Source organism: Dasypus novemcinctus, chromosome 5 (genome assembly GCF_030445035.2).
Source record: "Dasypus novemcinctus isolate mDasNov1 chromosome 5, mDasNov1.1.hap2, whole genome shotgun sequence".
Lineage (NCBI taxonomy): Eukaryota > Metazoa > Chordata > Mammalia > Cingulata > Dasypodidae > Dasypus > Dasypus novemcinctus.
Genome location: NC_080677.1, coordinates 66,151,476 through 66,167,152, shown reverse-complemented (window position 1 = coordinate 66,167,152; position 15,677 = coordinate 66,151,476). Strand labels below are relative to the sequence as shown.

At 36.1% G+C, this 15,677-nt stretch overlaps 2 protein-coding genes across 6 annotated transcripts in view; one reads left to right on the top strand and one right to left on the bottom strand.

The window, feature by feature from the left end:
* CROT (carnitine O-octanoyltransferase) overlaps positions 1–12,222 on the top strand; it is a 67,032-nt gene extending 54,810 nt beyond the window's left edge. For all 4 annotated transcript variants that reach the window (XM_058297074.2, XM_058297075.1, XM_071215186.1 and 1 more), the window contains exons 16-17: positions 6,143–6,262; positions 11,299–12,222. In XM_058297074.2, the coding sequence (XP_058153057.1) occupies positions 6,143–6,262; positions 11,299–11,419 (241 nt within the window). In that variant the 3' untranslated portion in view covers positions 11,420–12,222. The remainder of the gene's footprint in view (positions 1–6,142; positions 6,263–11,298) is intronic.
* A 3,140-nt stretch (positions 12,223–15,362) lies between these two features.
* ABCB4 (ATP binding cassette subfamily B member 4) overlaps positions 15,363–15,677 on the bottom strand; it is a 101,290-nt gene continuing 100,975 nt past the window's right edge. For both annotated transcript variants that reach the window (XM_004478096.5, XM_071215185.1), the window contains one exon: positions 15,363–15,624. In XM_004478096.5, the coding sequence (XP_004478153.1) occupies positions 15,418–15,624 (207 nt within the window). In that variant the 3' untranslated portion in view covers positions 15,363–15,417. The remainder of the gene's footprint in view (positions 15,625–15,677) is intronic.

The following is a 15,677-nucleotide window of genomic DNA, read 5'->3' as shown; positions in this document are numbered from 1 at the left end:
ACAGTGGACTTCAATCAGAATAAATCCAAATAGATCTACTCTAAGACACATACTATTTAGAATGTCAAAGATAAAAAGAAAATTCTAAAAGCAGTAAAGGAGAAGTGAATCATCACATACAAGGGACATCCGGTATAAGACTTAATGAGGATTTCTCATCAGAAACCATGGAGGCGGGAAGACAGTGGTATGATATAATTAAGATACTGAAAGAGAAAAACTTCCAGCCAAGAATTCTTTATTCAGAAAAATTATCCTTCAAATACAAAGGTGAGTTTAAAATATTCACAGATAAGCAGAAACTACAAGAGTTCATAAAAAAGAAGTGACCTCTTCAGGAAATATAAAAGGGACTCCTGATGCCTGAAAGGAAAAGACAGGAGAGAGAGGCTTGGAGGCAAGTGTAGAAGTTGAAGACTATTAGACAGAGTAACCAAAATGGTAAAAAGACTAAAACAAGATGTGACATACGAAAGGGAAAGGAGAAAATGGTTGAAGTGAGCAGTGCTTTTATAGTAATAGCATTGAATGTTAATGGATTAAACTCCCCAAACAAAAGATACAGACTGGAAGAATGGATAACAAAACATGAGCCATCTATATGCTGTCTTCAAGAGACTCACCTCAGACCGAAGGATACAAATAGGCTAAAAGTGAAAAATTGGAAAAAAATATTTCACACCAACCATAACCAAAAAAGAACAGGGTAGCTATACTAATATCAGGCAAAACAGATTTTAAATGCAAACTACTAGATGCAGAAGGCCATTATATATTAATAAAAGGGACAGTCCCCCAGGAAGTGGTAACTGACATGAATATCTATGCATCTAACTATGGTGCCCCAAAATAGATGAGGCAGACTCTGGTAACACTGAAAGGAGAAATTGGTGTCACTACAACAATAGTTGGAGACTTCAGTATACCACTCTCAGCACTGGATAGAACATTTGGACAGAAGATCAACAAGAAAACAGAAACCTTGAATTTTTTGATAAATGAGCTCTATAAGCAGACATATATAGAATAGTGCACCCATATTAGCATGTTATACATTCTTGTCATGTGCTTACAGCTATTTCTCCAGGATTGACCACATGTTGGGTCATAAAATAAGACTCAATAAATATAGAAAGTTTGAAATTATGCAAAGTACCTTCTTGGATCATAATGGAAAGAAGCTGGAAATCAATAATAGGTGGGAAAGGGAAGAAATTTGCAAATATGTGGAGGCTAAGCAACATACTCCTAAAAATAAGTGGGTCAGAGAAGAAACTGCAAGAAAAATTAGTGACTATCTGGAGATGAATGAAAATGAGAACATAGCCTATCAGACTTACAGAATACAGCAAAGACAGTGCTGAGAGGACAATTTATAGCCCTAAGCCACCTATAGTAGAAAAAAAGAAAGAGTTAAAATCAAAGACCTAAGTGAATACTGGGAGGAACTGTAAAAAGAACAGCAAACCAATCTCAAAGCAAACAGAATGAAAGAAATAACAAAGGTTAGAGTGGAAAATAAATGAAATTGAGTAAAAAGAGAAAATCAACAGATCTTGGAGGGAAGATCAATAAAACTGACAAACCCTTAACTATATTAACAAAGAAAAAAAAGAATATGCAAATAAATAAAATCAGGAATGAGAGGAGGCCATTACAACTGGCCTCACAGAAAAAAAAAGGATCATAAGGTATTATGAGATACTGTATGCCAACAAATTAGACAACCTAGATGAAATGGATAAATTCCTAGAAATGCACTAACAACCTACATAGACTCTATGAGAAATACAAGACCTCAACAACCAATCACAAGTAGAGATTGAATCAGTCATTAAAAATCTTCCAACAAAGAAAAGTCCAGGACCAGATGACTTCACAGGTGAATTCTGCCAAACACTTAGAAGAATTAATATTAATACCAATCCTGTTTAAACTAAAATTGAAGAGGAAAAATTATCCAACACATTTTATGAAGTCAACATCACCCTAATACCACAGCCAGATAAAGATATTACAAGAAAAGAAAATTATAGACCAATTTCTCTAATGGACATAGATGCAAAAATTCTCAACAGAATGCTTGCCAAGCTAATCTAATAGCATATTAAAAGAATTATACACCACAATCTAGTGGGTTTTATTCCTGGAATGGAAGGTAAAGGCATTAGACAAACTCCAGCATCCTTTCTTGATAAAACACTGCAAAAGATAGGAATAGGAAGAAAATTCTTCAGCATTATAAAAGGTATATGGAAAACCCACAACCAATATTGCACTCAATGGGGAAAGATTGAAAGCTTTCCTTCTAAGATGGTATATTAGTCAGCCAAAGGGGTACTGTTGCAAAATACCAAAAATTGATTGGTTTTTATAAAGGATATTTATTTGGAGAAGGAGCCCACAGATACTAGGCCATAAAGTATAAGCTACTTCCCTCACCAAAGTCTATTTTTCATGTGTTGGAGCAAGATGGCTACCAGCATCTTGAACCCTCAGGCTTCCTGGGTTTCTCAATTCTAGGGTCTTGCCTCTCTCTGGGTTCAAGTTTCCTTTCTTCCTGGGACTTGATTCTCTGTCTTCTGTGTGCTTACTTCCCTGGGTGCCAGCTTAAGTCTTCATCATCAAACTCCAACATCAAAACTCCAACATCAAGAACCCCGAACTCTGTCCTTTGCCATGCCTTTTATCTGTGAGTCCCCACCTACCAAGGAGCAGGGACTCAACACCCTAGTGACATGGCCCAATCAAAACCCCAGTCATAACTCAGTCATGCCCAGGTACAGGCCAGATCATAAACATAATTCAGTATCTATTTTTGGAATTCAGAACCATATCAGAATGCTACAGATGGGGAACAAGATAAGGATGCCCACAATCACTACTGTTATTCAATATTGTGCTAGACGTTCTAGCCAGAGCAGTTAGGCAAGAAAAAGAAATGGCATACAAATTGGAAAAGAGGAAGTAAAACTCTCTAATTCACACATGACATGATTTTATATTTTAAAAATCCCAAAATATCTATGAGAAAGTTACTAGAGCTAATGAATAAGTTCAGTAAAGTGGGAGTAATAAAATCAACATGCAAAACTTAGTAGCAAAAAATACACCCATAATGAACAATCCGAGCAGGAAACCAGGAAATTTACTCCATTTACAGTAGCAGCAAAAAGAAGGAATGGCATCATATGTTATGGATTAGAAGACTAAATATCAGGCAGTTGTCATTTTACCCAAACTTATTTATAGATTAAATGCAGTCCCAATCAAAATTCCAACAGCCTACTCTACAGAAATAGAAAAGTCAATTACCAAATTTATTTGGAATGCAAAGGGGCCCTGAATAGCCAAAAACATCTTAACAAAGAATGAAGTTGGAGGACTCACACTTTCTGACCTTGAAGCCTATTACAAAGGTAGTGTGGCCAAAACAGCATAATGTCTGTGTAAGATAGACACATTGATCAATGGAATCGAAATGGGAGTTTAGAAATAGAAATTGAGTTATGATTGGGGCTCTATAGTCAACTGATTTTTTTTAAATTTCCCCCAGAGATGGTTCCCTTACCTGTCTGCTTGTTGTTTGCACTTGCTGTTGCTCTGTGTGTCTGCTTACTGTGTGTGCTGGTTGTGTTTGCTCACTGTGTCTGTTCACTGTGTCTGCGCATCATCTTTTAGGAGGCACCAGGAACCGAACCTGAGACCACCCATGTGGGAGGCAGGCACCCAACTGCTTGAGCCACATCTGCTCCTTCAAATGATTTTTGATAAGCCTACCAAGTCCACTTTATTGGGACAGAAGAGTCTCTTCAACAATTTGTGCTGGAAGAACTGGATATCCAATAACCACAAGAATAAAAGAGGACTCCTATCTCACTCCTTATACAAGAATTAACTCAAAAAGGATCAAAGATGTAAACATAGGGAAGTGGACTTGGCTCAATGGATAGGGCGTCTGCCTACCACATGGGAGGGCCGCAGTTCAAATCCAGGCCCTCTTGACCCGTGTGGAGCTGGCCCATGCTCAGTGCTGATGCGCACAAGGAGTGCCCTGCCACACAGGTGTCCCCCGCGTAGGGGAGCCCCACGCGCAATGAGTGCACCCCGTAAGGAGAGCCGCCTAGCGCGAAAGAAAGTGCAGCCTGTCCAGGAATGGCGCCGCACACACGGAGAGCTGACACAACAAGATGACGCAACAAAAAGAAACACAGATTCCCAGTGGCGCTGTTAAGGATAGAAGTGGTCACAGAAGGACACACAACGAATGAACACAGAGAGCAGACAATGGTGGGGGGGGAGAGGGGGAAGGGAGAGAAATAAATTAAAAAATAAGTCTTTAAAAAAAAAAAAGATGTAAACATAAAAGCCAGGACCATAAAAGTGCTAGACAATAATGTAGGGAAATGTCTTTAAGATCTTCTGATAGGTAAGGGTCTCTTAAAACTTACACTCAAAGTATGAACAAGAAATGAAAAAATGGACAAAAGGGACCTCCTCAAAATTAGACACTTTTGCACCTCAAAGTCTTTTGAAAAGAGGGTAAAAATGCAGCCTATTCAGTGGGCAAAAATATCTGGAAATCACACTGCCCACAAGGGTTAATATCCCTGGTATATAAAGGGATCCTACAACTAAACAATAAAAAAGACAACTCAATTTAAAAATGGGCAAAAGACTTGAATAGAAGTTTTTCTAAAGAAGAAATACAAATGACAAAAGTACACATGAAAAACATTCAACATTGTGAGCAATTAGGGAAATGCCAACCAAAGCCACAATGAGATAGTTCACATGTACTAGAATGGTACTATTTTTAAAAAAATGAAAACAGACAACTATGAGTGTTGGAGAGGATGTGGAGCAATAGGAATGTTTATTCACTGTTGGTGGGAATGGAGAATGGTACAGCCACTGTGGGGACTGTTTGGCAGTTCCTAAGGAAGTTGAATATAGACTTGCCATGTGACCTAGCAATGGTATGTACCCAGAAGAACCTTGAGAGCAGGACATGAATAGACATCTGCACTCCAATGTTCATATCAGCATTATTCACAATGACCAAAATATGGAAGCAACCAACTGGGTGTCCATCAACTGATGAATGCATAAACAAATTGTGGTTATATACACACAATGGAATATTATTAAACTGTAAGAAGAAATGAAGTTATGAAGCATATTGCCAACATGGATGAACCAGGAGGACATTACATTGAGTGAAGCAAGCCAAACACAAAAGGACAAATATATTATTTTGCTGTTTTGAGCTGAATATAATTGGCAAAGGCAAGCTAGAATATATTATCAGAGAATAAAATGTGGCTAGATAATAGAAAGTTGAGGTTTAATCTGCAGAATTGGTAAAAAGATTGTGTTTGGAAATGAATAGAAATGGTGAAACCACATCAAAGTGTTTGTAATATATGGGTATGATAGTGGTTGAAAGGGAAAGTCTAAGGTTGTGTTTATCACTTGAAGGTAAGCTAAAAAAGGAAACATGGGACTGTATAGTATAACCAGCCCTCTTGTGAAAAATGAGTATGATTAATAGTGCATATACAAGAATGTTTTGTTCTGAAGCAGAACAAATACACGATCATGTTACAAGATGTTAATATTAGGGTGATGTTTTGGCAAAAATACAACCAAAGCAATCTGTGGACAGTAGTGTGTAGTAGTGTATAGTTATATAACCTTCCATCAACGGTGAAAAAAAAGAGAAAGTATGCTAAGTGAAAGAAACTAGACAAAACGTATTGCATATTATTAGTCTCTGTCTATACAAAATGTAAATACAAATAAGTTATAGAGATGGAAATTAGCAGTTTTGTATGCAAGAGGACAGAGAGATGGAGAAGTGACTACTAAAGGGTAGAGGGTTTTTTGTTTATTTGTTTTTGTTTTTTATGTGTATCTTTTTCGCAGTAATGAAAATGTTCTAACATTGAAGTGATGAATGCACAACTCTGTGATTATACCGTATACCATAGATTATACCGTATACCATAGATTATACATTTTAGATGAATTGTGTGGTTTATGAATACATTTCAATAAAATTTATATTTGAAAAAAGCTCTTCAGAAACAGGATTAGTATTTGTAAGCCTACTAATTTATCCTTTTACTGTCCTACACAGTGGAGGAGGTGGAAATTTTGTTCTTTCCACAAGTCTGGCTGGTTATGTTCGAGCCCATGGAGGGACGGTTCCCATGGTACACAATGGCTATGGATATTTCTACAACATCAGAGATGACAGGTGAGGCTGCTTTAAAATTCTTACTGTATTGTTACATAAGAAAGCTATTACTTTTGTTTGTTTGAATGTCTTTCCCACACTGTAATTTCAATTTTGTTGTCATCTGTCACTGGCTATATAGATAACTGTTTTGTTTTGTTCTTTTACCACTTAGGCATTTAATGTGTATTTATGTTTTTCTGTCTTGCTTCTACAGTGAGACACTTTTCAAAATTAGTCTCTTAGGTGCTTTTGTGCAGAACACTGTTTAAGGTTGACTCAGTAATCATATCACGCCTCAAAATCTGTATTCATTTTAGCATATTAGATTTACCTAAGATATTTTAGGGTCAGTTCAGATAAAATTTGACCGCCTGTCAATATGTGGTGGTTTGTGTAGTCCAGACAATCTTTGTAAGGCAAAAACTAAAAAGACTAGGCAAATCAGTTTATGCTAAAAGAAAAAAAAAAAAAGAATATTTTACCAATTAAGATGCATTTTACTTGGGTTATATAGAGATTGACTTATGTTTTGGAAAGAGTGAGAAAGAAAAGATTAAAACTTGGTAGGGAAAAGAGATGAAGAATGAGGCATATGGAAGTGATAACAAGGCTTGGAAATTCTTCACTTACACAGTCTGGTAGTCTCTTCACAGGGGTCTTTCAAAATATGGAGAGCTTTGTAAAAAATAATGTGCCTACATTTTGCACTGTGTGAATAATATGAGGGTAGGGTTGGAGGCACTTCAAATGAAATGTGAAAAATTGGGACAATACATATGACGTATTTCAGTTTCTAATACATTGTTTTTATACTTTTCCTTTTTTAAAGAGTTGCGCTCAAGGATATTTTTCAAAATTTTATCAGCTTCAATGTCAATTGTGTTTTGTGCATAGTCAGTTATACAAGTGATACTTATTATTTTGTCAAAAGTCTAAAATCATCATTATATAGAGAGAGTAAGTAAGCATTTTCACATATTCCCTGACAAGTAGTGGATCCTGTGTTGCATGCAATGATGAGTTCAGGTCAGATATATCACAGTTCTCTGGCTTTTAGAAAAAAATATTTTTAATGATCCTGGGGCAGAATTACATTCATTAATTCAGGAAATAGTCCGTAAATACTTACAGTGTTCTAGGTATTGTTTTAGGTGCTAACTGCATAAGACAAACAAGATCCCCTCTCTTTTAAGTTTTGTTTTGTCCTTGAGAAAGACAAAAGCTAACAAATAAGCAAAATACTTGTTTAACTATTGTGAAGGAAAGAAGTCAGTTGATGTGGTAATAGAAACTAACTGGTTGGAGAAGGAGCACTGTTTTATATAGCAAGGCCAGGAAAGGTCTCTGAGGAGTGACAGTTCAGCCAAGATGTTTAGGGTGAAAATGAATTAACCACAGGAATAGCCAAGGAAATAGCTCTCCAAAATCTGACCATTGCTTTCTATCTCCAATTCTTCTACCAAGCCCAACCCCATCTTCTACCATATAGGCTATTGCAGTAGGTTTCTGTGTGGTCTTCTTGCTTCCGTCTTTCCTTCCTTACAGACCAGTCTACACAGCAGTCATAGTGATCCCTTTAAAAATGTTACTAAAGTTATATACTCCTCTACTTAGAATCCTCCAGGGGCTTCCCATATTATTCATAGTAAAATCCCAAGTTGTCCTGCAAGACCTTACATGATCTAGCTCTCAGTCACCTCTCTGACCCTACCTCTACCACTCTCCCACTGTTTCATTCTACTCTAGCACAGTGGCCTTCTTGTTCCTCAAGCATGGCAAGCAAGCTCTCTTTTAAAGGCATTTGCAATTATGATTTCCTCGACCTCTTCCTCGAAATATATACAAGAATCACTCCCTTATACTTCATGCAGATCTTTGCGGAAATGTCATCTCACCTTGCCCTGCTTCCTGACCTTCCCCCTACCCATGCTACTTTTTCTTCATAGCAGTTATAACTACCCAATATGTACATATTTGTATACTTTCAATCTTCTTTTCCTAGAATATGTTTGACAAGAACAGTGTCTTTGATTTATTTGTTACTGTATCCCAGCTCTGTAATAATGTCTCATTAGTACTTTGTACTCTATATTTTTAGAATGACTTTTTCACTGGACATAAATATGAAAGTCCTAGGGTAAAAAAGAGGTTGGCACTTATAAGGAACAGAAAGAGACATTATGGCTCTAACTTAGCATTTGAGGAGGAGGGTGGTAGAAGTGGTTGAAAAGGTTGACAGGTGGTAGCCTTGTAGCACATTGCTCTCAACCCTGAGTACACATTAATATCAAGTGGGGCATTTTAAAACTACTCCTGGAGACACTGATTCAGTTGGTATGGTCAATTGAAGTATATCCTTATAAGATAAAAAGTTTGGGTTTTCTCCTCAGAATAATGGGAAGCTTGGGAAGCATTTTAGGAGTTTTAAATATAGGAAGCTATGTATTTAATTACATGTAAAAAGGATCACTGGCTGCTATATGGAGTATTGGTTGGTTGGAGAACAGTGAGATGAGGAAGAATGAGATGAGGAAAATTAGTTAGGAAGCAAGAAGGATGATGACTTGAACAAGACTGTTGGTAATGAAGGTGGAAAGAAGTAGATGGATTTTGAGTTACATTTTAGAGGTAGAATTAGGACTTACTGATGGATTGCTAATCTGCTGGTGGCATTTTCTGTGATTGAGAAAATTGGGGGAAAAACAGGTTTGGGGCATGGTAGGGTACAATAAAAATTTTTGTTTTGTGTATGTTGATTTTGAGATTCCTGCTAATGCAAGAATTTTTTTATATACAATATTCTATGTCAGTAGGCAACTAGATATATGAGTGAAGAGCTCAGAAAAGAGACAGAGTTAGAGATACAAGTTTATGAATCATTTACTATGAGAAAGCCCAAAATATTTTCAAATGAAATACATGGAAATTGTCTCAAAAAATTTTTTTCATTCATTATTAAGTATGTAAATTGTGGCTTAAAATTGGTTTATTTTACTTTTAAAATAGCATTTTTATTTTAAATGTGCTACATGCTTATTGTAAGAAATTTGGCAAAGATGGAAGAATACAGAGAACTTTAACTACATTTCCTTTAGAGAACAACATTATCTACATTTCCATTACAAGGCACAAGAATGATTTTTATGATGTTTCCAAGTTATATATAGATCTTGCACGTGTATAATTTTTAAAATTTGGATCACATTGTAAATATTTTTTGTATCCTTTTTGTGAATTCCATTCTCAATTAGTATTATTTCAAGCAGTTCCCAGTGCAGTTAAATATGCCTTGAGATATTTTAATGTTTGGATAATGTTCAGTCTTACAGATTTCTTTACTTTAACCAGTTTCCTATTATTTCCAATTTTTCTATCATTAAAAATAATGCATATTATAATTTATCCTTCCTCATTTCACCACACTGTTGTCAATTCTAGGTATTATCATAAAAATTCCTTACCAATATAATAGACAAAAATCACAACATAATTTGAATCTTTTATTTAAGAAGTTAAATTTTTTTTCTGTTTATTGGCATCTGTGTTTCTCTTGGGAATTATCTGTGCATGTAGGAAAGATTATTTCTTCTATAATTTAGAAAGATAACTGAATTCTTGAAAAATTTAATACTTAAAAAAGAATTGTTAATCTTTTGAAAGAAACCTATTTAGATGTTGCTAAATATTTACGAATTATATGCACAGTGTGTCTGGAAAATAACTCTAGTCATCATGAATCACTAGATGAAAACAAGGCAGTATTTCCTGTAGATTCCTGTATATCTCCTCAAATCCATTGAAATCCAATATTTGAAATCCATTCAAACATTGATGACATCAATATATACTAGGCAAAAGCATGTTTTTACTTTTTCTACTTGAAAAAGACATGTTGACAACATAATTTGCTATTAATATCCATTTAAGTGACGAGAAAATTGCATGGCTGTCTGTAAGCTTTACAACACTGTAAAGCACAACATTGTGATTTTAATTTAAGCCTAATGCATGTTTTGTAATAGAGAATTCTGGATGTCTGGAAAGGGGAAGGCTAGTTCCAATGAAGTTCGTAGTCCACTTTCTGCCCTGAGCCTACCAGAAACCAGGCTTCTCTCCATTTTTCTTCAGCTTCTTGAGACCACCTTTATCAGCTGTCTGACACAGCTTTCTTTATCAAGGGGCTCTAAGAGAAGACGGTAGAAAATGTGACTTGGTTCCAACAGTTTCTCTCCTTGGCTGGTCTAGAAACAGCTCTTCCCTTTCCTTTTATCCTTCCTTCTCTATTTTAATTCTTTATTCATACTCTTCAAACTCTATACACTTCTTTAAAAATAGTTCATTTCGTTGAAAAATTCATACTTCAACTCATTCCAATTAGATCACTTTAGGAAGGTCTTAATATTTTTTTCCTTAATATAAGACCTTACTCCAGAGCACTCTTGGGCTCTGGCTAATTTTTTTTCTCTTTTGTCCTCAGCCTCTAGTCACATAGCAAATTAGGTATTTCCTCATATACATAAATCTGGCTATACCTTCTTTTGTGGTCAGGTTATATTTGCCTACTATTACCAAGAATTCACATTTCATTTGTGACTATCCAGATAGATTATTCATCATTACCATTTGGAGTCTCTTTTTTTTTTAAAGATCTATTTTATTTATTTATATCCCCACCCCCTTGCTGCTTGCACTCACTACCTGCTTTCTGTGTTCATTCACTGCACATTCTTCTGTGTCAGCTTGTCTTCTTTTTTAGGAGGCATTGGGGATTGATATGGGGACCTTCTGATGTGGGAGAGAGGCTCGCTTTTGCCACCTCAGCTCCTGGTTTGTTGTCTCTCCCACTGTCCTTTTCTTCTGTGTCTCTTTTTTCTTGTGTCATCTTGTTGTGTCAGCTCTTGGCATGAGTCAGCTAGCCTTCACCAGGAGGTCCCAGGACCTCACGTATGGTAGATGGGAGTCCAGTCGCTTGAGCCACATCTGCTTCCCTTTGGAGTCTTTTTGTGTTGTGAATTTTGCATAGTACTTAATCATTTATTATTTGTGCTTCACAGGTTTACTGTGACTTGTTCAGCCTGGAAATCATGTCTAGAGACTGATGCAGAAAAGCTAGTTCATCTGACATTTGATGCTTTCCATGATATGATGCAACTGATGAACACTGCTGAGCTTTAGAGACTAATCATTTTATTAAGCACGTACCAAAATATATCACTAATCTGGATGCTTGGAGTAAATTGGTGATATGAGATGGAAGGAATGTTGACTCAAAAGAAATTTATTAAATATCTCAGAAATTAGGAGAATCATGCTCCCTAAAATATTCTGCCAGACATTAGAAGTATTCTTTTTAAGCTTCCTCTAAGGCAACAGCAATGCAAATTATGATACAATGAATATAGAACTGTGTAGTGTTTAAGATAAGTCTCAACAGTGAACAACTACAAATTTTAACAATGCGAAACTTACTCTAATTTTTACATATTTTTGTTGATACTTATGTAGATTATAAATCCTGTCTCTAAACATCATTGTAGAGTACATCTCTTAAGCACTTTAGCATTTTCTGGTTGCCAAAGGGTATAACATATATGATTGGATGCTGGTTTTCCTGAAATCAATGTCTTCACATTCACCACGGAGATATAAGTATACTATGTTTGGGAAAGATCACTACCATTTAATGGTGATCTAAAATACAGAGTTTCTATTGGACAGAAAAATTATGTTGTGGTAGGGAAGTTTATACTCTCTGACTCACACAAAAAAAACCCTAACAAAATTTATTGTATAAAGATATTATAATTAGTTTTGTGAATATAAAGATAAAATACTTATATTTAAAATTAATTGTTTTAGTGACTTTTAAAGGGTTAAAAGTTGAGTCATATCCTCAGGATTTTGCAGTTTGTTTTATTTCTCCTTTCTGTTCAATATTGTAGTTTCTACTCTCAGAAAATAAAACTCCCAGAATCATAGCTTCTTGTTTTGTGTCTGAATAAGTAAATCATTCCTGTTTGATTTAATGCTTTATTTTATTTATCTATTACTGTGTAATAAATCAAGCAAGACTGAGTGTCTTAAAACAGCAATTTATTATTTCTCACAATTTTGTCAGTTGATTATACCCTGCTGGATGGTTTTTCTGCCGTTTTTGCCCTAGGATATTTAGGTGGCTGTGGTCATGAGACTGCTGGACAGATGCTGGAAAGTCTACGATGACCTCACCCACATATCTGGGGACTTGGTCGCTGGGCCTCTGGGGAGTTGGTTGCTGGGCCTCTCTCTCCATGCCATGCCTGATGATTCAGTAGTCTAGGCTGGGCTTCTTCACTTGGGATGGGAGGGTTCCAACAGGCAAATGTAAATGGTGCAATGCCTCTTTAGATCTAGTCTCTGAAGTTACAATCTGTCACTTCTTTATATTCTGTTGGTCAAAACAAGTCACAAACGCAGCCCAGATACAAGGAGTGAGGGATAAGTCTCATTTCTTGATGAGGTCAGCATAGTCACTTTGGAAAATGGGCTGTTTTTTTAACAATCTACAATGCAACTTAAGATAAATATTACCGTATACTTAGTGTACTGAGTGAGGTACTGATGATATATATCCTTTTTATTTTTGCATGCTCATATGTTCCAAATTTGATAAATCTGGTTTGCTGTTATTGTTAACTATCAAAATGACTGACACTTGAGCCCTTAAACTGTGTCAGGCACTATCCTAAGAAGTATCAGTACAATTTCTTTCTTTCTTTCTTTTTTTTTTAAGGAGGTACCAGAGATTGAACCCAGAGCCTCTTATATGCAAAGCAGGCACTCATCCACTGAAATACCCCTGCTCCACTCAGTATAATTTTTTTATGAAAATATTCAGAGTTGGCTTCCGTGCCATTTGATATAACCTTCGCAGTTACTATAAAATAGGAAGATGAACTCTGAAGACCTTTCCCTCACTAGTACAGAATTATAGACTCAATTACAAGGGCATTTAGAATCATTTGAATGACTTTAAATAATGTCTAAAAAGTTGAGTATTTTGGAAACTGTGTTACCTCCTGTAGAGAAACCTCTTCTCACTTATTCTATAACATATTTCCCTAACTTGCCTGAAGTTAAAAATCACCTAGGGTGCTTTTAAAAACACAAATTTCTGGGCCTTAGCCCAGTCCTATTAAATTAAAATTTACATTGACATGTGCCCTGTATGAAGGTTCTCTAGGGAAACAAATCGACTGGAGATATCTGTAAATATAAGATTTTATAAAGTTGTCTCACATGTCTATGGGGATGCATGAATCCAAGTCTGTAGGGCAGGCTGCAAGCTAGGAACTTCAATGAAGGTCCTTGATGAATTCCCCAGGAAAAGCTGTCTTTCTGAAGTAGAGATGAAAATTCTTTCTTCTGACTGCTGAAATAATCACCTCTTTTTAAGGCCACCATTTGACTGGGTGACATATCTCTCATTGCTGAAGGCAATCTCCTCAGTTGATTGCAGATGTAATCAGCCATAAATGCAATCAATTTAGTAATGATTTCAGTAAACAAAATGCCTCACAGTAACAATTAGGCCAATGCTTACTTGACCAAACAATCAGGCAACAGTACTTTGCCAAGTTGACACATGAGCCTAACCATGCCATGATCCTTATCAGGCAAGTTGAGAATAATTATACAAGAGTAGAATGAGTTCTATTCATTTTGAGTTCCTGAAGTAATATATTCCTTTTCCACTCTTTTTTTGGTTAATATGAAGTTCAATCCATTTACATACATAGTCACATTTGAAAAATTTTTTGGTAATATGTGGTTTATTATAGATAGAAGAACTTAGTTTGGACAGCTTGCTGACCTAAACAACTTGTACAGTATGAAGGATTGATATTGCCATAGAAAAGTGTGGAAAAAACAAATAATACTAAAAAGACATTTTGGTGTGGTTAGCTTCCAAGGGTTGCCTAGACTATTTCTCTTCACCATCCAAACAGTTTCCCTTGTTTTAGGAAAAGTGAATTAATTTTCTGGGCAAACTAGAATATTTGTAAAAGAGGTAATGCAGTTACTATTGAAACTCAGCATTTTATTATTTCCATTGTTTCAAATTACATTAAAAGAGTACGTGTATTTTAAATTGTTTTCAACTTTTTTAAAAACAATTAATGGTATGATTTTTTTTAATTGTGCTTTTTTATTTATTTATTTATTTTATTTTATTTTTTATTTTTATTTTTTCTCTCCCCTTCCCCCCGCCCCGCCCAGTTGTCTGTTCTCTGTGTCCATTTTGCGACATGGTGTTCTTTGTCTGCTTCTGTTGTCAGTGGCACGGGAACCTGTGTTTCTTTTTGTTGCATCATCTTGTTGTGTCAGCTCTCTGTGTGTGCGGCGCCATTCCTGGGGAGGCTGCACTTTCTTTCGCGCTGGGCAGTTCTCCTTACAGGGCACACTCCTTTCACGTGGGGCTCCCCTACACGGAGACACCTCTGTGTGGCAGGGCACTCCTTGCATGCATCAGCACTGCGCACGGGTCAAGGAGGCCCAGGGTTTGAACTGCAGACCTCCCATGTGGTAGATGGACGCCCTCTCCACTGGGCCAAGTCCACTTCCCTGGTATAACTTTTTTTTCTTCTCTTTATGCAACAAATGTGTGCCTACCAAGTTAGATATTCTAAAGGCCCTTTCATCTTCTCCTGGATTTCCACGATAAAACTGGGAATAGATTCATTTTTAAAACTTTAGTTCCCTAATATGATAATTTGCCAAAGGGAGAGACCAGGCTATTGAACAATTTATTTTACCTTTGTACTTGGCAAAATTGTTCCCAAATCATTCTGTCATCTACTCAACTATTCAGGACCTAAGAATTTCCCCTATGTCTGTGAATTCTATTAATTCTACTGTATATATCTGAACTTTATTCTTCTTTCTCTGTAGGTTTCTGATTACTCAGGGAAAGTTAGGCTGCTATTTTCGTACTTCCTCTAAACAGATGTCACCTCTAATTCCCAAATTTCAAATGCTTTAATATCAAATACACAATTGGATGTTCTAAATTCATCTCTAATAAGATGTACCTATATTTTATAATGACTTGAATGACAAACTTCTTTTACCAGTCAGATAAAGTTGTAGAATGATTGAAATTTATTTTTAAGATACACTATAACATGAGTTCATCATAAGTTCTGTGTCCCAGCCTGAACATTGACCATTGAAAAATAGATGCCTTTCTGAGCCAGCAGCTGTTGATGTGTGCCATGCTCCTTGATTTTGCCATTCTCAAACACGACAATTAAGTCTGCATTCTGGATGGTGGAGAGGCGGTGAGCAATCACAATGCATGTGCGACCTTCTCTGGCTTTGTCCAGGGCTTCTTGGACAACCTATTGATCAATAAAAACAGAAGCTTTATCTTAAAAACTGTATAAATAAGGTA